General features: G+C 39.4%; 2 protein-coding genes across 10 annotated transcripts in view; both read right to left on the bottom strand.

The window, feature by feature from the left end:
- Window positions 1-1620: 1620 nt before the first annotated feature.
- Window positions 1621-6194, bottom strand: EIF4EBP3 (eukaryotic translation initiation factor 4E binding protein 3). The gene is made up of 2 exons (XM_021005226.2): window positions 3496-6194; window positions 1621-1965 (listed from the first exon to the last, which is right to left on the bottom strand). Exons 1-2 carry the CDS (start codon window positions 3719-3721, stop codon window positions 1772-1774), a joined length of 420 nt encoding a protein of 139 aa, XP_020860885.2. The 5' UTR covers window positions 3722-6194; the 3' UTR covers window positions 1621-1771.
- Window positions 6195-7297: 1103 nt separating this feature from the next.
- Window positions 7298-27304, bottom strand: part of ANKHD1 (ankyrin repeat and KH domain containing 1) — a 122840-nt gene continuing 102833 nt past the window's right edge. For 6 of the 9 annotated variants that reach the window (XM_021005209.2, XM_078150479.1, XM_078150482.1 and 3 more), the window contains 8 exons: window positions 26377-26523; window positions 16466-16615; window positions 14708-16317; window positions 11352-11528; window positions 9649-9900; window positions 9032-9207; window positions 8099-8263; window positions 7298-7799 (listed from right to left, as the gene is read on the bottom strand). In XM_021005209.2, coding sequence (XP_020860868.1) covers window positions 7740-7799; window positions 8099-8263; window positions 9032-9207; window positions 9649-9900; window positions 11352-11528; window positions 14708-16317; window positions 16466-16615; window positions 26377-26523 — 2737 coding nt within the window. In that variant the 3' untranslated portion in view covers window positions 7298-7739. The remainder of the gene's footprint in view (window positions 7800-8098; window positions 8264-9031; window positions 9208-9648; window positions 9901-11351; window positions 11529-14707; window positions 16318-16465; window positions 16616-26376; window positions 26524-27304) is intronic. The other 3 variants (XM_078150481.1, XM_021005213.2, XM_078150480.1) reach the window with 2 other exon arrangements.

Here is a 27304-nt window from a genome sequence, read left to right as displayed (position 1 = left end):
GAAGATGGTTGGAAGAGGAGGAATGAGGCTTGGACCCTTACCCCCCCAGGAAAGGCAGTAGAGCTGAACCTATCTAAAACGAGCAGCTCGTAGGTAGGGCTGCTCCAGGGGCCAGGAGAGTAAGGGAACTCAGGAAGCTTATCACCACAGGATTTCCTTAGGTTGTAGCATGGGAGATAGCTGGTAGCCAGCATTCCTGGGCACTGACTGCAGGCCTCATTGCCACCTTTGCTCCAGTTGACCAAAAGTAGAAATGTAAAATAAAGACCTAAAGGGGTTCTGCCTTGGCTAAGCAGCCTGCTGGACCAGGTGTTAAGAGAAATCAGGGCACTGAGTAGTACTGAGTAATCAGAGTAGAAAAGAGTTTACTGAATCTTGGTATCAAATGGCAGGTGGTGGGAAGGAATCCAGAAAGATGCCTTCCTGGTTGCTGAAGAAAGGAAAATACTTCCCTTAGTTTTCAGAAGTCTCAGGTTTGAATCCCCTACTCTGCTATTTACTGTGTGACCTTGGCTAAATAATTTCCTCTAAATACATCTCACTTTCCTCATTTTCGGAATAAGAGGTTGACAGATGATCCTTGTAAGGTCCCTTCCATTACTAACATTCTGTGATAACAATACCAAACGGAGAAGGGGAGCCTCAAATGACCTCTTCCTAAGGGATGATGTCCCATATTAAAATAGCAGGTAGGGACTGGAACAGAGTTACAGCAAAGGCTCAGATCCTGGAAGGCTGTTTCCTGGAACGGGGAACAACCCTTGGCAGGTGCCACGCTGTTGCTGTTTACAGTACAGTTCCTGCTGGCCCTTGCTCCCCACCCTAGGCTGGATCTGACTGCAGCTGGAACAGGGCCCAATCTTAGAAGCAGAGTTCTATGGGGCATGAATTCCTCATTCTAGCTTCAGGATGACCAGGGGTGGTACAGCAGTACCTTTTTCCCCCTCAAAAGGGAGGAATTCGGGTAAGGTGGAGAAAATAGAAATGTGATCCAGGGGATGTCTTTCACTGTGTTTATTAAGCATTGACAGGGTACAGCATCCAGTTCCACAACCCAGTAGGAAAAAATGGGTATTAAGGGCTCAGCAAGTAACTTCCAAATCCACATGGCCTCCATTTGTAGAATAGCACCTTCTACCCACACCCCAAATCCCAACTTTCCCTCCCCCATCACCTTGGGCCCAGTCACTTCTGAGAACTGAAGGAGCCACTAGAAATAAGCCTTTCTCATGCCTGGGGAAGTTGAGGCCCTGGTTGTTGCAGTAAGAGCCATCTGGCAGTAGCACACAGGAGCTGGGGCAGAATTCTTGTGTTAACAAGGTCAAATACTCCAGGTCAGATGTCCATTTCAAACTGCCTCATCTGGAGGGAAAGAGGAGCCTTAGGGTTAGATTGGTCTAATTCTCTACCATGCAGTTAGTCCTTCTTGTCCCTGGCTCCCTCCCTTACACCCTTTTTTGCTAGAAGCTGCTCTATAGTTAAGGGACCAGCCCTGAAATACCAAAACTCCCTTAGAATTGGCCTGTCTACTCCCAGAGTTCGGGGGGGGGGGCAGTTTTCCCCATTCCCCCTTCCTGTAGGTTGGGGCAACTTTTACTGTTAAGGTTCCTTCTTCATGCCTTATAAACAATTGTTTTTCTATTTTCTCCTGAACCCTGCCATTTAAGCTAGAAAGCCGAGGCAGGAGTGTAGTCTAGGGTGAACACAAGGGATCTTGTAATAAAGTTTAATTCTTTCCTTCTGCAACTGTAAGTTGCCAGTGGATGAGACTTTAATATTCCCTGTCAGGCCTCCTTACCTGGGATCTCTTCAGTTTCTGCTTCTTTAATTCCTCCAGTTTGGCCAGTGGGGCCTGTGGTGGGGCAGTGACCCCAGGGATCTGGGGGAGGTAGCAAGGTGGTGTCCGGTTAACGGGTGAGTTCTTACATTCCAGCAGGAATTTTTGATCATAGATGATTCTAGTTCCTGTAGGGAGTGGATCATGGAAGGTGGGAGAAGAATTCAATGGGACAGAACTGCAGTGCTTTGCCTAGAACCCATCCCTTTCTAAACTAACTGACTGCCTCTGGGAATAACTGAGCAAATATGACAATTTCTTTGGACCTCAGTTTCCTTACCTGAAAGAAGGAGGTTGGACTAGATGATGCCTTCCATCTCTAGTTCTGAGAGAATAACTAATGGACAGAAGGGCATGACAGCCTTTCCTTTCTAGAACAGTGCTCAGCTTCAGATTGTTTCCTGTAAAGGAGCATGTGTCTGCTAGGAAGATGAGATTTGTTTAGGTTTTTGGACTGGGACAGTATGTATGTGCACACCAACACTCTCCTCCCTACCTAGCACCTGTGTCTTACTGTACACTAGCGGTTTTCAATCTAATACTACCTCACAAAAACAATACCTTTGTATCATGGAAAATAGAATTTTCTGGTATTAAATATGAAGTCACACAACTCTCTCATTGGATAATTCCCTTTTCCAGGGGTGGGGTGGGGAGGCTGCCTGTTTTTCCTACTCCTAGTACTGTGTGTGGTGGAGGAGTTTGAGAGTCTGAGAAGATCTTACAGTTATCTAGTAAGCAGCAGGGAGCCCACCCTAGGAGGAAGCTAAACCTCGGTCCTGAGAGCATTCATTTTGGTCCTTTCTCAATCCCTAAAAGGCTCAGACTGAAACCTTGGCTGGACTAGTAGTAGATACACAGAGTGCTCTGCACATCGCCTTTCTTTTCCTTACCCTCCCCCCTCCTTCAGTTTCCCCTGGGAGGAACAAGGCAGGAGCCCAACTTGTGATCTTGGTTTCTCTGACCAATCCCGGCAGCTGTTAGCATACGTCTTTGCCCTGGCTGGCCCACCTTAGTATCCGCTTTCCTGGACGTCTAATTAACTTTGGGACCCTCAGAGCACTGCTGGAAGCTAGTAATGACTATGCGTCTTGTGCTTCAGGGAGGACAATGGCCCTGGCAAGGAGCCTGGGGGCAGAAGTGGGTGAGGAGGTGAGATTTCCTGGCACCAGCAAGGCCACTTTAGTTTGAGGGGCCTCAAGTTAGGGCCTCGGGTGACCTCTGAAGCCCTAAGGCCGAACTCACTGCCTCCCTCCAGTAACTGAGATCTCAAGCTGGCTTGTTAGCCTAGCTGCAGTACTCAACACTGCTGCGTTATTTGGGAGGCTGTGGGAAACGGGCTGGGGCAAAAACACATGCCAACCGTTTGGGGTCCTCGTACAGCCTGGGCAGCTACCTTGAACTCCGGCTTCAGAAAGAGCTAGCAGAGTCCTGAGCCCTTCTATATGCTTAGGTCACTGGGCTTTGAAGCCTGAGCCATATACCTCGAAAATCAGATCAAAAGAAGAACGGATGGCGCATGCCCACCAGCCCCAAGGCCCACCTTTACTACGTACAACTCTAGCCCCTGCACCCTCCACCATCTGGACTCCTCCCCAAACTGTAGCCAGGCTCCCAAGCGCCTGGGATCGCGCCTAGCCCCAATCCCAGCAGCTGACCTCCCGGGGTGGTGGCGAACAGCGTGCCCCCGGGCGTGGTGCTGCAGCAGTCAGGCAGCCGGTCCCGGCCCCCGGGAATGGGGCAGCTAGTGGAGGTGGACATGGCGAGCTGGTGGCGAGGACACTGAGTCCGGATGCCAGCGTGGGCTGGGTCCCAACCACATGCTGCCCCGGGCAACAACACTGAGGCTGGACCAACTCGGGGCGGGGTCAGCAAGTTACTCATTCCAGGGTGAGGGCCCCAGGCAGGGCGTGACACTTAACTCCTTATTCTTAGTTTTTATTTTACACTTAAAGTAATGCCTACGATTGTCAGAGTTTCTTCCTAATGTAAAAGGCAACAATAAATACCTGATGTCGTGTCATGTATGTAAGGATGGAGATAAGGGTAGATTAAAAATGCAAAAGGTTTTAAAAATCTTTATCAATTATCAACTCAACTTTATGGAGGGGAACAGATAACCTAATCCAGGAGGAAAATAATCTAACTGTAGACAAGCAAACTGCAAACCTATATGCCTTGGTAAGTGATTGTACACAAGAAAGGCATTAGTGAGGCATGGGATAATCTGGAAATTGATCCATTCCATCCATGAAAATTGAGCCAGTTATAGAATATCTAAATACTCCCAATGATGTATGACTGAAAGGCAATCGCTCTCATTTCCTCACTTCGTGATGTCCAAGGCTTCACAGGGAAAAAGCCCAACCTAAATTGCCACCATACACAAAGAGTACAGAGGCTTCTAATGGTGGAGGTGAAATGTACACTTTCCTGACATCTCTTAAAGCACTTTGATTTTCCTATCCTTCTGTGGCTGAAGAATTGCAAGGATCAAAGGAATGAGATTATAATGCAATAGTAGCCTCAGTTCCAGATCAGTTTCTTCAACAAGTTATCCATTCCCCCCCTCAAAATTTATTATCTAAAGTTTTTGATGCCTTTTTTTTTTTTTTACACTTTGGTCACTTTCCAATATTATCCGTTTCCTTTCCCCCTCAACTCCCACCAGGATAATAAAACCAGTTGGGTGTAGGTCAGAGAAAAAGTGCTTCCTCCTTCTGTAGCAAAATAGAAAATTTTCTTAAGAAATGTTGACAGAAAAAAAAATGTTGATGGAAATAAAAGCTCTGTGGATATGCAACATCATTTAGTGAAAAATCCCCTTTTCCATCACTAAAGAGGAATGATTTTGAAGTGTTTTGTACATAATCAAAGAAGCTGTTAGATAAATTTTCCTTGAGCCCTCACTTAAAGTCATCTTTTCTGGACCAAATTCCCAAGGGCATCTCCCTTAGTGATTAAGGGAAGAAAATTGGTAGTCACCATCTCTTTGGGCAGGTGACAAGTAGTTGGATGACTACAAGCAATAGCAGTAACTTAATCCCAGACTGTCTACTGTGGAACCATGTCATAGCCATATTTTTTCATGATGGAAGAGGCCTGAGTTTAAGAACTAGGCAATCACGTGTTTTGCTGCCTTAGCATAACACCTTCCAAAGGTCTTAACAGAGTCAAGTTAAGGTCATAATCACTAAGCACACCCACTTACTCTGTTTGGATGGGAACTACAGAATGACTGGCCCCTCCCTTTTCCAAGCTGAAACGTGTCTCGTACCTAGGAAGGAGTGGTAGTGGCGGTAGGACCTTGGCTTTTAGGTGAGTGAACAGATGAACAAACAAAACGAGAGCTGCTCTGAGTTGTGAAATTTCTTAACCTTTAGTTTGGAGCACCTCCCCATTACCTTTTCCCTCTCCCATTTGCTTAGCTGAGTGGTGGTGCCTCTTTGGTACTTGTACCAGTACTAAAAGAAAGACTGCTTTACAAAAAAGCAATCAATGCACCATAGACAGTAGATATCAAAAGTGTCTTGCTACAAACTCTCAATTCTTTTGTGATAGAATTTGGTTGTTTTGTTTTAAATAAGTGGGCTTGAAAATCTTTAATATAAAATGCCTTCCTTGTGATGAATTTTTATTGTAATGGAATAGATTTTTTAAATTGCCTAAAGTATCTCCAGTAAGCACAACAGGCACATGTTTTCATCCAAATTTCCATCTCACTCCCTGCCCCACAATAACCCTTTCCTTTTCTTTCAAATCATAACTAAAAGGAAATACTAATTATCAAAATATTTCACTGTATAATCCCTGAGGATTTCCATTAATTCTATAACCACATATATTCATGCCAGATGTGCTATCAAGAAGGGACAATCGACAAGTATATTTGCATATCAAGAAAAAAAGATCAGTTTATTTTTATATAATGTTAAAGTTAGTAAAAAGGGAGAATAGGAGACGCAGGCTGACAGTAGTAGGGATGTGTATGTGTGTGTGGGGGGAGTTTAAACTGGTGACTAGATTCAAAAGAAAAACAGTCTTGATAAAAAAAAAATTGAACACTTTTAGTTTTAAAGATCCTTTCTCTCAAAACTTTCCCATAGTTACAACCTAAAAGGCAGGAAAGCATGTCAGCTGGTCTGCCAAGCAGCTTCTTGTAATACTATTTATAACAGATCATCTTTGTTACTAGCATATGTAATTGACTTATGTTACTCTTCTCACTAGTTTTCTCATCTGAAGCTGCGTAACTTTCTCCATTAATTCTAGTAAATGCTTTTTTAAAGTGGCAAGTAGGAGCAAAGTTTATAGGTAATAGGTATTACCACACTATGAGCTCCTAAAAGCCTATCAGTTAAAGAAATCTGAGAATGACTGCTCTAACCAAAAAACTACTGAAGAGGCAATTATATCTCTTGCCAAACTGAAAAAATAATAACTGGGGTTTTTTTAAGTCCAGTAAAAAGTTCTGCCTGATGGCTACAATATCATAGTGTTCCAGTACACAAAAGAAGAGGCATGTTTGACATTAAACATATGCTTTTAATTTTGTATGGTATAAAGTATGCCTGTGTCTTCAAACTCGAAGCATTTTAGAGCTAGGGCAGGGGAAAAACCACATAGATCAACTCAACTTTGGTCTCCAAGTTTCAGGATTCATAGGGCACAAGAGAATCTTTTAAAGGATAATCATCTCTTAAAACATAATTTCCTCCAGCCTTATCTCATTCTCCGCTGTTCCTTTCCCCCTCCCCTTCCCCTCCAGTTGTGTTGATCTAAGTGTGACTTCTTTCTAAGTTCCACATTATTTTCTGGTGCTCTATTTTCATAAACTCTCTATAGGAGCAGAAAATTCACTTGCATCTAAACATGAGTATACAATTGTACTATTTAGTACTTTAGTGTTTTCCCATACTGTTGCATCAGATTCTTGGCATTACCTCTTGCTATGCTAGTTATAAACAATTTTCACTCTTCAGGATAGGGGTAAGTTCATCCCACTAAATACTTGCACTTTAGAGTGCCATCCAAAATTTATATGAGCATTCCCCACTCCTGTGTCCTGCCTCACATGTCAAAAAAAAAATCAATCTAAATAGATATTCTAATTCTAATCTAGCCTGAAACTGGTCAACATTATCTGATTCAAAAGCCTGCTCTTTTTCTGGACACATCTACCAAATGGTGACTGTACCAATGCCTGATAAAGCTCCATTGCCAGAGTTTGTGCTCAATAAAAAGGCCATGATATTTATGGCTCACAAATACTAACTACGTTTACTGAGTAAACAGGTTGAAAAACTGGTTAACAAAGACTTCTCCCTTTTCAGATCAAAGGTACAGCTGTTGAGTGATCTTTAGGGGATTTCCCAACTAGTTCCAAGTGACATGAAATCACTCAGGCAGCTGTGAATATGCAATATGCAAACAATGAAAGGATCACAACCAACTTCCAAATATTGTTCATCTTTTTATTGAATATTCAGGTAAATATTTCACATTAATACAGGCTACATAAAGTAGAGCCACTATACGACATGAAATTTACTCAACTTTTTTTTTCCTTTTAAGTATGTAAACAATTATACATGTATTTACCACCCTAAAAGGTTGAAATCATGTAATCATCTAGTTCTCTTCTGCAGACAAGTAGCATTCAGCACTGTTTAGCCAAAAGCACTAGGTTCATCTGATTTTAAGTTCAAAATGGCTAAACTAACTGGAGAACAGAATCAGTTGGATAGGAAAATCAATTTGTTCTTACACAACGGGCAATCAAGTTTCCATTGTTAAAGCCCACACAGAAAATTGCTTAGTTAGGCACATTAAAAAAAATCCCCAGGGTTCTTCCAAGGTCATAGGTTTCCCAAACAAGGCTAAAGAGAAAAGACCTTATAATTTAGTTGACATATTTGAGATGCATGTTTCCAATATGAGGTGCCCACGTGCCAGGCCAAATCTGAAAAGGGGGAAAAAATCATAACTTCCAATTAGGAATGTTACACATTAATAAAACAAAATACAAATTTTATGGCAATTATTTCCACCAAGGGGGGAAAACCCTATAATACTAAACACAGTTAACAATAGATTGATACTAAAACAGTAAGATGATAGAAATTATTTTTGGTGTTGAGGATTTGTATTTACAGAAATTATTATTAAATATTATTAAATTATTGTATTTATTATTATTAAATTATTGCATTTAGAGAAAAAAAATCTGAAAGGTAAGCGAAAGAGTTAAATGTCTTTTACCTGCTGAGCATCAGTACATTCTGTTGAGTTTTGGACAACTTTTATCATAGGGTTCCAAGCAGGATCTGGGTTATGAAGTCCATTAAACAAAGGGCCACCTGGACCATCAGCAAGCTGAGGATGTGAGGGTATTATGGTACCTCCATACATGGAAATTGGCAGACCCTACACAGCAGAAAGCAAATATTTATAATCGTGAAGTAATTACAAATGATCAGATTATGCCCCTGGAATCCTTTTCAAACAAAGAATACAATAATCCAAAGACTCTCTATGTGGTAGAAACAGCTGCCATCTGCACCAAATAACATGTATAAATAGTACTCTGGGAAAGAGAAGAGAAAAAATATAAGCCCTATTGAGAGTCAAAATAAACTCATCACCTGAAATGTGCATGATCTATCTCACAGGATTACTATGGAAAAATACTTTGTAAACTTGAAAAAGCTATTCAAATTTAACATCAAATTTCATAGAACTAGAATTAGAAAGGACCCTCAGTATGATCTAGACCAACCTCATTTACAGATAAAGGAAAATGATACCAACAGGCTAACTTGATTTAGCTAAGGTGAGAGAGAAAGAGAGAGAGAGAGAAAACAGTAGAGCCAGAAACTGAATTCAGCCTCTCTGGTTTCAAGACCTGTATTCTTTATCATTACCATAATCCTTGAGAACATCCTTTTGTACAGAATAAGTTACTGCTAGTAATACAGTCAACTACCATTTATTTAAGCCTCCCAGTATTTTGAAAGACACAGCACACTTACTAAATGAAGCAAAACGACTGGCAAAGATTTGAGTTTATGTGAACTCCAAAGAAAGGGATATTTAATCTCAAAAACTTAAAAAAAAAATTACCCTTAAGCTTGCTAGGATTTTCAAAAAGGTCTACATGGACAATTCCACAGTCAGTCAATTTTATATCCTTACTTTAGAAAAATCCACAAAACTGCTTGCCATAGGCTGATGGAAAATGTTAGAGGGAGCCACCATTCCTGAATCATCTCTTTCCATTGCCTGGTGCTGGGAGAAGGTGCCTGGGTCTGAGAGCTGCTGATGCAGTGGGTGATTCCCCATCACAGGCTGTGACCAACCAGAAAGGCCTTCTGGAAAAAATTAGAAATAGGCTATGTGTTACTTAATTTGAACTGAGAGAAAAAAGAACTCCTGGTCTATGTCAGCAGCTTGATTAGTACGTTAAATGAGAACTTTTCTGAATAATAAGCACTTTCTAGTAACTGCCATGAGGCCTCTTCAAAAGATGTCTTCAGTGACAGAGACTGGTCTTCTTAGGGATTCCAAGGATTGCTACTATCTGAGCTAGATATTTCAAATGAAAAGGAAATATACTTTTAATCATTTCTAGTTGCTGTGCTTTATGCTTACAATACTCACTCTAAGTAACATTTCAGACTTAAGGTATAGCTGTAATCTTGATAGGTATAAAACACTACCACTTAGAGGACTTCTATCATTGAAAGAATTTCCTGCTTTCTTTAAAAGCCCTACTTAAGCTATTTCCTCTACAGAAGGCCGGGCAATCTTACCTGACACGCTATTAACGCCAAAGGACCAGATACCACTATGTCCAACAGGTGCTGTGAAATTAGTTCCCAGAGGCGTTGGTGTAACAGAACCTCCTTGTCGAATCCGAGCAAGTCTCTCTGTTCCAATCGGGGGAGGTACCTTTCTATCCTGACTGGGGTTGCCTCCTTTTGGCTGGCCTAATGTTGGTGGTGCAGAAGTAGCTGAAAGGGGTGAAGATGATCCCGAGGAAACAGATGGAATAGGAGAGTCACCTGGTAGCAAAATATACCTCTATTGTTTTATTACATATAAAAACTAGTTATGGTAAATATTTGAGAAATTTGGGTGGAGAATTCTTCCACCAAAGTCCTACTATGATGTCTTAATGTGGAGGAGATATGAACCTGGGTTTTTGAAGGTTCTGTATGCTAAAGGAATTCAAGCTATAAAATCTTAATGGGTATAGTACCCAGTAATGGATCGTATAATAAGATAATTTAGTATGTTAAATAAGGAGAAGGTGCATTATCAAAAAGGTTATCAATATTCTTTGCCCATAACAACCTATAAAGCTAAAGGTGTGGAAAGGATTTGTGCTGGTGGTGGTTAAACACAATGATGAAACTATGGCTATTTTTAAGTACTGAAGTTGAAAAATTAGTTTCTAAAACCAAGATTCTATAAATAGTTTTAGATTATGTATAATTCTGAATAGAACTTAATGAATATTGAAAATGGCTTAAAAATTTCTTAGGCTGCTCAGATGAAGGCAGAAAAGAAAGGTATTATATATTTACTGCTACTTCTGGAGCAAAAGACTCATCCTTGCCCTAAATTATAAGGACTGAAAATGATTACATTTTAAAAATAAGGATAAATGTTAGAAAAGTATTACAAGTTTCAACCGACTGGTTGGTTACTGAACTGTAACATGGCCATTTTTCTGGGATTAAGTTTTTGTACTATCAAAGATGGCAATTAAATCCTGACTAACTTATGGTTCATTATACTGTGGGGATTTACTCATAATAGTCTTTATCAATGAATAAGAAAAAGAATCAAATTTATACAACTTTCCTAAATGTAAAAAAAAAACCAGATCAGGGCAGTATTACAATTTTTAGCTTCTGATCAAATTCAACAAATTATTCAATAGTAGTACAATGCAAAGGGTCCTTTGTAAAAATACTTCTGATTCCTGTTCTACTCAGCACAAAGTCAATAAAAATATTTCAAGATTTGAAGACTAGTTTGAGCATTTTCTTTCCTTCTTTTTTTAGAAGACCAGGTCTCCCTATCTCATCCAGACTATAAGCACAATGGCTGCTTACAGGCTCCATCTCACTGTGATTAACAAGGGAGCCTTTTATCTGCTCCATTTCTGACTTGACTCAGCTTGTTTCTCCTTAGGCAACCTGGTAGCATCACCCCACCCCCAAAATTCTAGGAGGCTCACCACTTTTAGTGCCAAACTTGATACAAGATAGAGCTCCTGAGACAAAGTGATCCACCAGTCTCAGCCTTAGTGACAATAAGGATTCTGGGTGTATGCTACTATTACCAGCTAGTTTGACCATTTTCCATGCTGCTTATGTTATCAATAAAAGACCATAGTGATCAAATATTATCGAAAGTGTCATAATACATTATCTAAAAATAACTCTCTGAGATAGTCAATTAATTAAGAAACTTTCACAATCATTTTTTTCCCCAAAATTCCTACATGAATTTGAAGCACTTGTCCAAGGATGGGGTGAAAAATGTTGTCTGTTGAAACTTGGAGTCCCAACAGGTGCTGGACCTTGTAGAAAAACCCGTGTTCCTTGTATGTTGGAAAAACTTGTCAGAGGAGCTGAAGAAGAAGATGGGGAGCTTCCAGATGGATCAATGGATGGTAATCCTGAAAGAAAGCATGGCCAAGATATACATTTAATTGAGATTTTCAAATCCAAACCCTTAATTTTCTTTTAGGAAAGGAGGAGACAAAGAGTTCCTCCTGTTAATTCAAAGATTTATGAACAAAGAAGTAATATGGAAGGGAAGAGCTTCCTTGAAATGACTAAAATTCCTTCAATTCAATAAATACTTATTTGGGGCAGGTGGGTGGTGCAGTAGATAGAGTACTGGCCCTGAAGTCAGGAGGACCTGAGTTCAAATCTGGCCTCAGACACACAACACTTACTAGCTATGTGATCCTGGGCAAGTCACTTTAACCCCATTGCCTAGCAAAAAAAAAAAAACTTACTAAAAACCCACTATGTACAAGATTTCTGTGCTTTCAAAGGGTCAGCTAAGGCTGTATATTATAAATAAAAAAAAATGCACATTTAACACCAAAACACTGGCTGTGGCATGTTAGTAGCCCATGATGAAGCATATTTAAACACATATCAGGAAAGAATAATTATTTTAAGAATGAGACAATCATCTAGATTAATTCCATAACTTTCACTGAAAGGGAAAGTATGGTGGAGGTCATGGGAGACAGAGTAGCACAATAGAAAGAACACTGGCTCTGGTGTCAAGACCTAGGTTCAAATCCTGCCTCTGATGCTTACTACTTGTATGACCATAAGCAAGTCACTTTATTTCCTTGAGCCTCAGATCCTGCATCAATAAAAACAAGAGAGTTGGAGAGATGGCTTCTAGATGGTTTCTAACATATTTTCCAACCCTAGATCTAATACGTTATGAACCTAAGGCCAGTGCACAGGAGAACTTGTGACCAGATAGCATCCATATCATTATTTAATGGAACAGTTATATTTTGAAGAAAATTTTAAGAGTATAGTTCTTCATCTTCACCCAACAGAAATGTGTCCTGTGAGAAATGAGTACTTAAGACTACCAGTGTTCCTGAAGAGGTCAGTGATGCCGTTAAACCAACCAGATATGGAATATATTACTTATTACAGTAAAATTAACAAGTTGTAAACAGATTCAAAATCTTTTTTTTTCAGATTCAAAATTTTTCTTCCAAAAGTGTCCTAGGGTGAATTTTGGCTTTCTTGCATTGTATTACCTATTGTAGAAGACCTACTGGGGAATGGGTAAAAAGGCTTGAAAAAGGAAATTGCTATTTTCATTTCAAGAAAAGATAGCTTGTGACAAACCTGCAAATTACTCCCCCCCCTCAAAATCACTCAAATAGGCCTCCTTAGTTTTCATTTCTTTTGGAGTCAATTGGGGTTAAGTGACTTGCCCTAGGTCACACAGTTTTAGTAAGTGTCTGAGGTTGAATTTGAACTCAGGTCCTCCTGACTCCAGGGTCAGTGCTCTATCCACTGCACCACCTAGCTGCCCCCTTAGTTTTCTAACTATACACTCTTTATACTTCTAAAAACTGCTTTTAAATGAAACATAAGAGATTTTCTGAACTGCAATTTTTGTAAAGAGAGCATCCACAAATAAACATACTAGGCAGATGCTGGGTTTACTTCTCATCACTCTGGAGGACAGTGTAAATGTAAAAAGCTACAATTTTAAATGCATACTCATATTTCTACATCACTTTAAAAGTTGATGAAGTACTTTTCTCATAACAATGGGAAACAAGCAGTGAAAATACTATTTTCATTTTACAAATGAGAAAACTCAGACATGGAGTAGATGTAATTTACCTATGGTCATAAAATGCTAGTGTCAAAACCAGGATTCAAATTCATGTTTTTTTTGATCCCCAGTCCAGTGGCATTACCACACTGAGGCTATTATAACCGCAGCACTGAGAACAGGGCCTGTAATTTACTGCTTCCTGCTCCTATGGTCTTTCAAGAATATTCCAAAATCTCTTACTAAGTCCACCCAAATGAAATCTAACCAGCTTTTGGGACTTTTGAAGGTATTATGTGTATTTAGGGTTCTACTGCATTATAGGAATGTAGAAAGTACTTACAAATTTTTTGAGTACAGTATATTTAATGCCACACCCAGAGATTTACTTGAGAAAGTTGATCCCCCCTGCCCACCATGCAGATGTAGTTTAAACAACATAGCCAATCAGTAAAGGGGCAGCATATAGTATAAATACCATTGTTAAATCCTTCAACTGGAAGGATTTTCCCCCCAACAATTTCAACTCCAAATTATATTCATCAATTACAATTATTTTTCAGCACAGTACATACCTAAAGTGCCATTCTCATTCCTCTACAGCATATCCTTTATTGTGGCTCAGTCTGATAAACATACTAAGTTTCCCAAAATAAGTTCAAAATTGACACTTATTCTTATAATTCATCCCATTCTTTCATGCAGTGAATTCACAGTTGGTTTCTAAGTCCATTTAAACAACAGTCACCCAAATGAAGCCTTTCAAAAACAAGTGTACAAATGAACAGGGGCAGCCAGGTGGTGCAGGTTCTGACTCCAAACTCAGTTTCAGACACTAGCTGTATGACCCTGGGCAAGTCACTTAACGCTGTCTGCCTCAGTTTCCTCATCTGTAAAATAAGCTAGAGACGAAATGGCAAACCACTCTTTGCCAAGAAAACTTCCCCAAAGGGATTATGGAGACTCAATAACAAAAATAAACGAATAATGAATTTTATGCTAACAGTAAAAGTTTGAATTTAAAACAGTGCTTTCTAACAGGAGTAGGAACTAAGAAAGTATGCTATGAGCCTGTTTCTAAAATCACAACTTGCATTTTTCATCCAAAGTATGAAATTTCAGAGACTATGGAAAATGTTTGCAAGCTGTGAATTTCCTGGACCCTTTATCAAAACTCTCATTTGATACAAGCACAGGGAGATATCTGGCAACAAGGCACAATTTCACTGCTAAGAGTTAGGAAAAACATAAGGTGGCAATACCACCTATGCATAAGTTCCCACTGTCGCCCTGGGGGTGTTGGAATGATAGGGGGGGCAGGGCAGGGGCGGGACAGTAGTACTTTGAAATGAAATGATTCAAAGCCAAAACCATTAAAGGCTTAAAGAAAGTAGATTTGGGGGAGTTGGCACTGAGTAATACTTTTTTTTTGAAAAGCCAAATAAGTCTGGGAACCTCTGAAAGGAAGAGGAATATGAGCTGATTGATGAAGGTCGAACAGAGATGATTTAGCTGCTAGTAACTTACCAACTGGACTAGTAGAAACTCGCTGGGAAGGTGGTCTGAATCCAGGTGCCTTGGAGTTATCAGGATGCACATTTTCTAAGTGTCCAAGAACAGAGTTACCCAGGAAAGTTGACTGAACAGTGAAAGATGGATCTGTGGCAGCTCGTGAAGACAGCGGGCAGTCTCCCCAACCCTGGTTAGCTGGTACCTGGTTACTATCAAAAAGACTACTAAAGTGATTGAAGAGTGTGGCTGGACCAAATGTAGGTGGCAAAGATTTATTTGCTGGGTTAATGTGCATCTGAGAACTGTTCATAATGCTCATGGCTGAGGATAGCTGCACTGCAGCTGGTGGACCTTGAGGTGGTGTTAAAGGAACTGGGTTTGTAACAAAAATAGACTGTGGATCCTGGTGTACAGTTGCATTAGGTACCACTGAATAAAAAGAACCTCTAGGCTGCATTCGGTGAGAAACTCGAGGTGCTGGTACAGCTAACTGAGGTAAATTACTGGTGTCCTGATTATCAGCAGCAACTGATCGAGGAGATGCTAAGCTTAATGGGGCAGGCTCTGAGTTAGATGCAAAAGGCAATGACATAGGACTTAAATCAGATATGTTTGCTGGCAGTATCTCCTCCTGTGTATTATTGAGAGGAGCAGGACTACTAGAAGAACGGGTTTCCAGGGCCCCTGGGTTGTTGCTGGCAGAGATACTACAATTATTTGCAACTGAAGATGGGGTACATAGGTTTCCCACAGGCTGGTCTTGTGTGGACACCTTCTCTTTGGGAGTTGATATAGCAGAGAAAGAGTCTGTTTTGTGTGCAGAAAGTTGTGTTTGTGGAGCACTAGAGGGCAGAAATGCTGTGGGGACTTGTCCACTGTTGACAGATGCAGAGGAAACAGAAGGCAGAGAACTACAGGCGCTTGTCACAGTAGAGATCACTGTTGCCATGGTACTTGTCTTAGGAACACAGGCAAACAGCTGCTTTCTGACTGATGAAGGAGTCCGGCTATTAGGAACACACAGAGGTTGGTTGGCAGCAACTACAGAAGACACAGTGATAGGACAACTGGCAGCAGATAGTCCAGTAGATTCTGACTGTAAAATATTTCCATTTTGGTTAGGCAGGCGACCTCCACCGTTATGCTTTGGAGAACTATTTGTGCTTCCAGGGTTAACTGGTCTCACTGGAAATGGTCCCCAAGTATTAGGAGAGGGTGAAAAGGTTCCTCCAAACTGGGCCATAGGTAAGCGAGGATGCCGGATCTGTTGCATAGTCTGGGCAGCCAACAAAGCAAAATGAGGATGGGAATAAGCTAAAGGAAGAGAAACTGGGAAAGAAGAACGTACATTTGCTGGAACATTCTTATTCAGTTTATTGGGGGGTTGGAAAGTAGATAGTGTTGTTGCCTGTGAAGTTACAAGAGCTGGAGCACCCAATGGAAATGCATTTTTGTTTGAAGCAGCGGTAGTACCTACTCCAGATGAAAAATTTGCATGAATTGATTTGGTGCTGGCAGGGGTTCTGATGTGATTTTTAGGAATTAAGTCTTCTAGTTCCTTAGCAGGATCTTGAATAAGAGCATTAATAAGTTGAACTGCATACCTTGTTGACTCTGTGCCACCTCTGAAAATTTAAAGACAAAATGAGCAGAAAAAAGTTACTCATTAAAGGAAGTTCACTATTAGTCGTAAATCTCCTAAGTCAAACAAAAAAGCCCCTTACCTTGTATAAAGCCGCACCCCCCACAGTTGGTAGTCTTTTTCATAATTACCTTATTGTGATCATTCTTTCACCATTCTTATCTTTCTGTTTATCCACATCAATATGTGCACCGGTGACATCTTGTATTGCAGTGATGTTGCATCCACCTCTTCCCATTATCCTGGACACAACTGAAGCAGGGACAGATAGTTTCTTTGACCTATGCCAGAGATTACAAATCAATTAGAACTCATCAAATTTTTAATATATCCTGTTTTCTTTTTAAACACACTATCTAGTCATATATCAAATAATGAAGGTGAATTCCTAAATGATAAACCTAAAAAAGGGACTTAAATTACAAAGAAAGGTTTTGTTATCTGATTGACTCCAACACACCCAAAAGAATCATAGCCAGAGAAACAAAGACTCTAAGAGCTGGAAGGGACCTTAAGGCCATCTAGTCCCAATACACATCTGAATAAGAATCCTCTCAACACCTGGAGACTTCTTCCAAAAGAAGCAGTCATAGAGGCTTTGCTTGAAGACCTCCAGTCATAGCAGAACATCCTACCTCCAGAGGCAATTAATATTCCACTTCTGGAGAGTTTTGTTTTATCTTTTTGGTTTGTTTAACTAGGCAGGTGATGACCAGGATTTTCTTGGATATAGAGCCCTCTTCCTTAAACAATTCACATTAGCACCTTTCCTGCAAATTGCAAGGTCTTTAAAAGTTGCCTGGGGCACTAGGAGAGTAAGTAACTGCAGGTCTTCCTGACACCAATGCCAGTTATCCATCAGCAGCTTTGTTAGGAAATGTTACTTCAAAGGAAACCTAAATCTGACTCTCTTAGTTCTGCCCCAGAGGCCAAGGAGAACAAGTGACATGTGACAGCTGATCAAATACTTGCAGATGTTTCCTCTAAGTCTTCTCTTCTCCAGGTTAAACATCCAACCTCCTCAACTTCTTCAGGTAAGATCTTGAACAGCTGGTTCACCATTTTCTGGATGCCCTCTAGCTTATCAAAGTCCCTCATAAAATGTGGCTTCATGAACTGAACATTATACTCTAAACATTCTCTGATTAAGGCAGGGTGAGGCAGGACTATAACTTGCCTCATTCTGGACACCATGTCTCTCAGTGTAGCTCAAGGTGCATTAGCTTATCTGCTATATCATGCTATTAACTCATATTGAGCTAGCTGTCCCATAAAACCTCCAGATGTTTTTTGAGACAAACTTCTAAAGAGAAACTTCCCTAATCTTGTACTTAAGAAGCTGATTTTTTGAACCCAGGTGTTAGATTTATTAACATTAAAATTTCACCTTATTAGATTTGGACTGATGGTCTAGACCAGGGCTTCTTAAACTTTTTTCACTCGACCCCTTCAGCATTTCTTAAACTGTGGGTTGACCCCATGTTTCTATGGTTGTTCTGCTGCTCTTCTTTTGATTTGTCTTTTTGATTTATATTGTTGTAGTTATTGTGAATATACTTTTTCTGGTTATGCTTACTTCATGTTTCAACAGTTAATGTCAGTCTTCCATGCTTTTTTAATACCTATCAGAGTCATTATTTCTTATAGCACAAAAATATACTATTATATTTTTTGTACCACAAATGTGTCTAGCCATTCCTCCAGGCTAAGAACCTCTACTTTGTTAACTATAGAATGTGCTGGTAAAACTATTTCAGTGCATAGGGGACCTTTTTTTTTTTTTTAATCTATGATACCAAATTTGTTTCCTTGTATTAGGACCTGTAGTTCACCTTGTTTGCTACCTAGACTTTAGATATTTATGTATAGTTATCTGAGTCTGTGTTTTATTACTGGCTCCATTCTTGGATCTGTCTCCTATGAAATTTTAAGTATCCCTCTTGCTATTCTGCCAATATTGCATTTCTATAGGTTTAGCTTCGTAGGACTAGGTAGATGGTTTTTTCTCTCTTTATTCCTTTTAGGTTTAAGACCTTTAGGTTAAGTTAGCAAAACTCCAGTAAAATATAGTACAATCAAACCCTTGTCAGGTTCATCCCTTCCTTTTCAGCACTCTGTCACTGTTGTTTTTTAAAGTCAAGATTCAGAAATTCAATCTCATCTCCAGATACTGCTTTCTTAACCTAAACAGTGCTTGGCATTGTGTGTTGGGTGACTTAGTTTGCTGACTAGATTTAACTAGTTGTTTACATAGCCAATCTTCTCTTTTCTGATGCCTGTGACATAACTGATAGAACAGATAGAACTACAAGCTGTATCCACAGGATCTTCTTATAAATTATTTCTTCTGGCCATATCATCTGTACCTGCATGAATCACCAAAGGCAGAGAATAGTAATACTGTGTGAAAAGCCTTGGGAACTTCTCTGTCACATCTTGGATGCATGGTTCATGAAAACAGCAGACCTCTCTTGTTATCAGATTGTCCAAGAGGTCTCCATAGGGAGTCACAAAACATCACTACTTATCACCCTTACTGGATGACCATTAATTAACACCACCTGTGGATCCACATCAATATTCCTTAGAGGACAAGGAGCTACTTACACCTCAGAGGATAAAGTGCCTTCATCTTCTAAAAGACCTTCCTATTGGTTAGCTTCATGAGAGGCACTAAGGTGTGCAATGGATAGAGCACTGAATTTGTAGTCAGGAAGATCTGAGTTGAAATTTTGCCTAACATGCCTATAAACTCTGTGATGTGGGCAAGTCACTTAACCTCCTTCAGACCATAAATCTATATGATACTATGAAGTAAATATTCAGTGGTTGTCCACATTCCCTTTTTTCTCTGTGTTATATTCTTCCACACTCCAATTTCATGGGATAAGTCTGGATTCCCTCTCTGCCTCCTCAGATCCTTTTTCTTCATGGTTTTCACACTAACAGTGACGTTATACTGACTTTCAGCTTTTTTATAAGAATACTTAATTCTCCCTGAAAACCTAAAGAGTAGAGAAGCATCCCTTCCTAACTTTTTTAAAAAACAGATTTTTATTGACATATTTTGGTTTGATATCATCCAAATTTCCCACTGCATCCACTTCTCTCCTCCCTCCCAGTCATCCCTTAGGACAAATAATTTTTTTTAAAAGAAAAAGACAAAAAAAAATCAGCAAAACTGATCAATGCATCAAAAAATTCTGATGTCATATGCAATGTTGCACACCCATGGATTCTGACCTCTACAAAGGAGCAGGGGGAGGTGTCGTCTCATATCTCTTCTTTGGGGTCAAGCTTGTTCTTGAGGCATCTAGGTGGCATAGTGGATATAGTGCTGGACTTGGAGTCAGGCATCAAACACTTACTAGCTGTGTGACCCTGGCAAGTCACTTAACCTCTCCCAGCCTCAGTCTCCTTATCTGTAAAATGGGGATAATAATAGCACCTACCTCACAGGGTGATTATGAGGAGCAAATGAGATAACATAGGTAAAGCACTTTGCAAGCCTTAAAGGGCTATATGAATGCTAGCTATTATTATTCTTTATAATTTCGCAACATGCAGTTTTGATTGTTCTGTGGTTGTTGCTCTTTTCATTTACATTGTTTTTGCCACTGTGTTGTTTTCTTGGCTCTGCTACTTCACTTTGCATCAATTCATGGTAGTCTTCTCTTGCTTCTCTGTATTCATCATGTTCATTGTTTCACACAGCAAAATAATAAATAGTCCACTTACATTAAGGTACCACAACTTAACTCTTAAGTGCTGACATAAATAATTTGATATAAAGCCTTTATTTTTGTCAATGAGGTCCTTCTGGGACAAAGGGTATGGATATTTCAGTCACTTTCTTTGCCTAATTCCAAACTGTGTTCCATGATGGTTGTATGAATTCATAGTTCCAGCAACAGTGCATTAGTGGTGACTATTTCTCCACACCCCTCCAACAAGGATTATTCCTGTCCTCTCATCACCTTTGCCAGTTTGCTAGCAAAGCAAAATTCAAGGTTATTCTGATTTTCATTTCTTATTATCAGTAACCTTTCCTATTCTGAAATCCACACAATTAAAATTTCTACCTTATCAAAATTATGGTAGCTATACGTACACTGACTCCTAGGTCATTTTCCTTCCTTTCTCCAGGAGTTCAGCACCTAGCTCACCATCTTTCTCCCTTTCCCAAATACTGCTCTTACTCTAGGAAACTTTAATACCTAAAGAGATGCTGCCTCACACATTTTTAACTCCTTCAATCGACCTCAGCTAAACAGATAGATGGTTACATATGAGATCTTGCCATTAGCTACAAGTGTTCCACTTGCCTATTATAAACTCCATATTCCCCTGACTAAAACCTCCTATCATTCTACTTCTCCCTATGTTTTATCTCTTATACCTATATCCCCAAGTACTTTTTCAGATTGTTTATGCCTGCTCTGAAATTTTATTGTTCCTTCCTTACTAACCTCAACTCAACAGTGGTTTCAACTGTACTGTTTTCTGTGTTCTTGAATTACTTGCCCCACACTTCTGCCCTGTTCTATTGCTGCTCTTTACTTGCTAAACCTCAGCCCTAGATCACTCCCATAATTCACCTCTTCTACTCTTCTCACTCAATGATGAATAAAGCTGGGGAAGTCCCATAACTATGCTGACCTGGTCACTGCAAATTCATGTTATCCAATTTACATTGTGGGCTGTCATACCATAGCAAGGCAGTCCTTTTATTCCTCCCTATTTAACTACCGTATCTCATTTCTCAAAGAAGGTATTTAAAACCTTTTCTTGCCTGTTCAACTCCTTCATGTTTCCTTTACCCCTTTTGTCCCTCTCACCAGAGGACCCTGACTCTTATTGTACTGAAAAAATTGAAGCCAATAGATTTGGCCATTATCTTCTCCTATTCTCTACCTCAAAAACCCTTGACATCATCCTTTTCCCTAGTCCATGACAAAGCAACTCCTTTACATGTACCCTTGGACCCTACCATCTTTCCTTTTTGCCAGCAGAATGCATCTTCCATCATCTCACACCCCCTTTTGAATCTTTAACTTTTTGCTATTTTCTTCAAACCTGCCCAAGTCTTCACTGTTAATTTTTTTCCCCACTAGGCTATATATCTCTTCCCTCAGCCAAACTCTGAAAAAGCTGTCTACTCTTGCCACCTCCATGTTCTCTCCTCTCACTCCTTAACTCTTTGCAATTTGGCTTCTAACATCATCATTCACCAGAAATGGCTCTCTTCAAAGTTACTAATGATCTCTTACAATTGCCAAATCTGAAAGTCTTTTCTTAATATGAACTCTTCTTAACCTATCTGCTGCATGACACTGTTGACTACTTTTCTCCTACATGACATGCTTTCCTCTCTAAGTTTTTATGGCACTACTCTCTCCTGATTAGCTGCCTTCCTACCTGTCTAACTTCTCCTCCTCAGTCTGCCCTGTTGGGTCAACATCTACATCATGTTCCTAGATAGTGGGTGTTTCCCAGGGTTATGTTCTGGACGTTCTCTTCTCTTTCTATACTTTCTGTCTTAGTGACCTTATCAGCTCCCATGGAGTTAACTATCATTTCTATGAATTGACTTCCAGATCTACCTAGTCAGCTTCATCTCTACCAAACTTTAGTCCGAGATACCAAATGCTTACTGGAAATTTCAAACTGGATGTCCCAGAGACACCTTATGTTCAACATGTCTTAAAAGTGAACTCACTATATTTTCCCCTAAACTCCTCTGTCTTCCAAACATCACTATTGTTGTTGAAAGTACCACCATTCTACTTATATCTTAGGCTTGTCATCAGAATTATCCTGACCTCCTCACTTTCCATATAGTTAAGTTTTGCTGTTTCTAGCTTCATAAAATCTACTGTACTCCCTCCCTCCTCTCCACTCCCACAGTTACCTAGTTTTCAGTTCCTCATCACCTTTTGTTTGGGTTATCCCAACAGCCTAATTGGATCACCCTGCTTCATCTCTCATGCCCATCTATTCCACTGCTGGCAAAGTGTTGTTCACTAAGTTCAGATCTGACCATGTGACTCTACTACGCAAGCAACCCTAGTAGCTTTCTGTTGCCTCCAGAATAAAACATAATCCCCTCTTTTAGTTTTCAAAGTCCTACACAATTGGGCCCAACCGCTCTCTCAAGCCTCATTGTACATCATTCTCCCTCCTGCACTCTGCAATCCAGAAATCTTCTTTCTGTTTCTCACTTCAGACTCTCTATGTGCCTTCTCAGTGCTTTTTGCCCTGGCTGTCCTCCATGCCTAGAAGGGATCCTCCCTATTTCCCTCTCTCTCTTCCCCTCCTTATTTCTACCTCATAGTCTCCCCACTCCCCTTAAAGATACAGTTCAGGGGGCAGCTAGGTGGTGCAGTGTATAGAGCACAGGCCCTGAAATCAGGAGTACCTGAGTCAAACACTTGACACTAGCTGCGTGACCCTAGGCAAGTCATTTAACCTCAACTGCTTTAAAAAAGAAAAGAAAAAGAAAAAAGAAAAGAAAAGAAAAAAAAAAAAAAAAAGAAAAGAAAAGAAAAAAAAAGAAAAGAAAAGAAAAGAAAGAAAAGAAAAGAAAAGAAAAGAAAAGAAAAGAAAAAGGAAAAAAAAAGATACAGTTCAGGCAAATCTCCTGAATGAAATTTTTCCTAATCCTACTCTTTTCTAGATGTGTTTCTGACTTTCAAAGTTTAAATACTATGTTCTCAGTGGCCTTCTCACCCTGAAACCTCCCTCCATTCCAGGGCTTCCTCACCCTGGAACAGACATCCAGCGACGTTGTTTCTTCACTCTGGAACATCCCCCCCACCCCAACCCATTACTGGTCTCTTCTTCCATTGTGAGTTCTTCCTGGAATTTCCATTTTGGGGAGGGGCTTGGGGCCAGACAACCTTCATTCCTCCCTTCCCTTTGGTCTTTCTGGACTTCAGTACCTTGTTTCAACTCAGGTACTTTTAGCCCTCCCACATTCCCTCCCCCATGATTTTCTGTTAGTTTTTTGTGTGTTGTCTTCTCCCACTATTGTATACACTCCTTAAAGGCAAGGGACTTTGTTTTGGCTTGTATTTGTATGTCCAGCACCTAGCACAGTGCCTGGTACAAAATAAGCACTTAATAAATGCTTGTTGAAGGCTTGCCAAATGCCCTCTTTCCCAAACTAAGTGTGTGCATTTATTAACTTTTGAGCAGCCCTGAACAACTTGTAGGCCTCAAAAAATGTAGAGGATATAAATACAGGCTTTCACAATATACTGCTGGCAGGCTGTATGTCGTGCAGGCCTGCTTTAGAGCTATGTTGTATATATTTTTATATGTACTTGTCTCCCTTATTGGATGTAAGCTCATTGTGAGTACAGATTGTTTGGTTCTTTGAACTTACATCCATCCCATCCAGTTAGCACAGTGTGAAATAAATATTTAATATCTGTCGACAAATGATGAAGAACATTACTCACTTCCTAAAAGCAGCGATTATAAGGTACAGACATGCTTTTTTGCACATGGGCACTGTAAGGATTCATTTTGCTATTTTTTTTACAAGGGCCCCTCCCCCCTCTCTTTCTCTCCATTAATTCCACGGGAACGAGATGGGGGTGTTAGCAATGGTGATGCAAAAACAAACAAAAAACCACTGTTGTAATATTTTTTTTTTAAATGCAGAGATGAGAACATAAGGAATTTCCGCAGGAGGAAGACAAGTTAACACATAATTCATCATATACTTTATAGCAAGCAGTGTGAAAAGGAGATTCATGGTTTCATATAGAATCTTTGTGTTCTGATATGTGTACAGAAATCCAATATATTTTTTGGTGTTTAAGCTCAGAATAAAACTGTTTTAAAAATCTGCTGATTAGTATTAGTGATTTATTATAGTATTTTATCATATAATTGTTAATAGTCTGTAATTCTTTTGAGAACTATCAGTTCTTAGTTTTTGAGTACTTCTCAGTTGGGGAATAGCTTTTGATCTTATTTCTTTCTTTGAGTTGTCTGCATCTTGGCTAAACTTTTATCAGAAATATTTAATAAAAAGATTTCTTCCCAGGCAACACAGAAATACTTTATCCTAAATGTGTCAAATTTGTGCAATGGTTCTTCTATTTCATGTAGCTGAAATGCTCTATTTTATCTTTTGAAATTGCCTCTATCCTTGTCTGGTCAAGACATTCCCTACCTATAGTTGTGAAAGGTGTATGATTTGCTTCTCTTTTACTGGCATCATCTTTAATACTCAGATCATCTATCCACTTTGAATTTATAGTGGAATACAGTATAATATGTTGGTCTAAGCTTAACTTCTGCCAGACTGCTTTCCAGTTTTCCCCAACAAGTTCTTATCAAATAGGGAATTCTTTTCTAGGTAAGTTGGACTTCTAGTTTTACTGATATTTGATCACTGAGTTCAATTATTTCTATTCTTCCCAGTCTAATCTGTTCCATTGATCTACTTTTCTATTTTTTTTTTTAAACAGGACCAAATGGTTATGTTGAGTGCTACTTTTTAAGACAGTCTGGAGTTCAGAAGTGCTATTCTTCTTTCATTCCTATATTTTTTTAATTACATATAGTTCTCACTTTTGGTAAATTCACATTGCACAAATCCAATTTTATATAAAGAATTCTAGAAGAAAGCTATATTCCAAAAAAGAAAAATACCTGTTAACTTTACTGTACACCACTGTACCCTCTTCTCTATCTCTCCCCCTTCCCCCCACCCCAACCACTGTCCTTTAGCCCAGCACTCCCTAGGCTCCCGCACCTTCACCAAAAAAAACCAACCAACCAAAACCTCCTAAAAAACAACTTTCCAAATGAAAGAAGAACAGACATGTGGAGAAAATGCCACTGCTGTCACGGGGTGGGGAGGAGAGAGGGTATTGGCTTGAACCCTCCAGCACTGAGAGAGAAGACCTTTGCCCCACTCTGCCCATTCAACCATCTGTCTGTCTTTCGTCCACCTTCAGGTACTGCATGTCTGTCGCCAGCCCCTGCTTGTCACCTGTCATCTCCAGAGTCTGTGATCAAAGCCCAAGCATCCGCCACCCGTATGTTACTCCTCTTGGTTCCAGCCAGGCCCCGAAATGGCTGGCCTTGGCCCCCATCTGTTTCTCCTACTGCTCTTATTTCCCTATCCCTGACCCTGAGTTTTTGTTTTTTTGTCTTTCCATTCCCAATACCTAGGTAGCACATGACAAAGCTGAGTCTTTGATCCCACTGAAAAAGCATTCATTTTCTTGTATCTCCCCTATGACCTTGCTTTAGCTTTCATTCCATCTTCTTTCAGACAGACATCCTCAATGCTGTCACTGCTGGCTTATTTCCAAAAGCTCAGAATCAAGCTTGAGTCTAATTCTAAAAAATAACCATCACCTAACTCTTCTAGATGACCTGCCTATCATCTTCCATCTCTCTTCATAATCAGTTGTCACTCTCTGCACCTTTCCAGCCTCATCTCATATTATTCCTCTTTATATAACATTCAAAGCAAACAAGCTTCAGATTATTTCTATGTCTGAAATGCTCTCCCTCCATTTACTTAGTGCATGAATTCCCTTTAAGACCAAATCAAATGTCCTCTCTCCAAGAAGACTACCTTGGATCCCTGTGTTTAGGAACAACTTTCCTTTAAGACTTCAAGAAGTTTTAAAAAAAATTCTCTATTGCATACATAATGTAATATTGTATGTTACAGTCATCTATATTTAATGTCTTATCCCTCTCCTCCACTAAGCTGTAGGGTCCTTGAAGGCTGAGACTTAGCTAAATTTTGTATCTTCCCTGGCTGTAAAATATTTTTTAGTGAGCAATAAACACAATTCATAAGGAACTGTGCCCTATTCCCCCAAACCTATCTTCTATTGCATTTACTGTTTATAAAACAAAAAGCACATGCAATATTTCAATTTTGCTTCACCACATTTAGGATGCATCATGATTAAGTATAACACTTCAGTTTAAAATACTAATTTAATATGTAAATCTTAAGAATCCTTAAGACTTATGAATGCTAAATTATAAAAATAAACTTTACCTTCGCACAACTTCTTTCCATCCTTCTTCTCTCTTCTGGCCTCTCTTAGGGCTAGTAAGATTTAACTTTATGTTTGGAGAACTCACTGGCAATGACACTGATTTATAGTTTGTTGACAACGAATTAGGATTAACTTCACTTTCAAGTCTGTAAAGACAAAATGACTCCTTCTAGTAACAGCAAAATAAAACAAAACCCTTTGAAGATTAAATCAAGATAGATATTAGCAATATATGATTATACAGTCAATAAATGTCATAAAATCACTGAGCTGGAATTGATCTTAGAGAACAGTTATTTAAATATATTCTCCTCTCTCCCCAAGTATATATGTGAATTAACTTAAGTTCACAGAGACTATGACTTATCCAAGGTCACATAATTTAGTGGCAGAAATAAAATTAAAACAAGGTTCTCCTGATTCTCAAACATTTATGGAATCACATATTTCTTATATTCAAGTCTGAGAGGATGTGTCATACTCAGAATAATTGATGGACTTGATTTAAAGCTTGATACATTAAATGTTTAACTACTAATGCAGAAAAAGAAGGTGCAAACACTCCAACTTAAATTTTAATGTTAAATTTAACAGCTAGAAATGAGACCTAATGTGTTTTTATACAAAGCACTACACTATAGATGTCAAAACAGGTTTGCTTGTTAGTTTTATGGCAAAGAAAGTTACATTAAGATGAAGTAGTACTTATATTTTGATTTTAGAGAATTTTCACAAATTCTTCTTGATTCAAGTCAAAAAGAATAATTTGCTAAGAACCATTTCATTCCCTAAATCACAGAGTAGAATATGCTTTGGAGGGCAGGGACAAGTTTTTTAATTGTGTTCTGAACAGAGATGACAATCTGATAAATTTGATTGTTGGTATCCAACACTATAAAATCTGAATAACTTCAAAACACCATGAAA

The sequence above is a fragment of the Phascolarctos cinereus genome, unplaced genomic scaffold (genome assembly GCF_003287225.1).
Source record: "Phascolarctos cinereus isolate Bilbo 61053 unplaced genomic scaffold, phaCin_HiC Scaffold_2;HRSCAF=192, whole genome shotgun sequence".
Taxonomy (NCBI): Eukaryota; Metazoa; Chordata; class Mammalia; order Diprotodontia; family Phascolarctidae; genus Phascolarctos; species Phascolarctos cinereus.
Note: the sequence above shows the minus strand (reverse complement) of the source record. Positions and strands in the feature narration are given on the sequence as shown.

What these genes read in the sequence shown, in the direction of transcription:
- EIF4EBP3 (XM_021005226.2), bottom strand. Translation starts at nt 3,721, where the DNA reads ATGAGTAACTTGCTGACCCCGCCCCGAGTTGGTCCAGCCTCAGTGTTG. An exon ending in GTTCGCCACCACCCCGGGAG is followed by an intron (nt 1,966 to 3,495) that starts GTCAGCTGCTGG and finishes CACTCCCTACAG; the next exon opens with GAACTAGAATCATCTATGAT.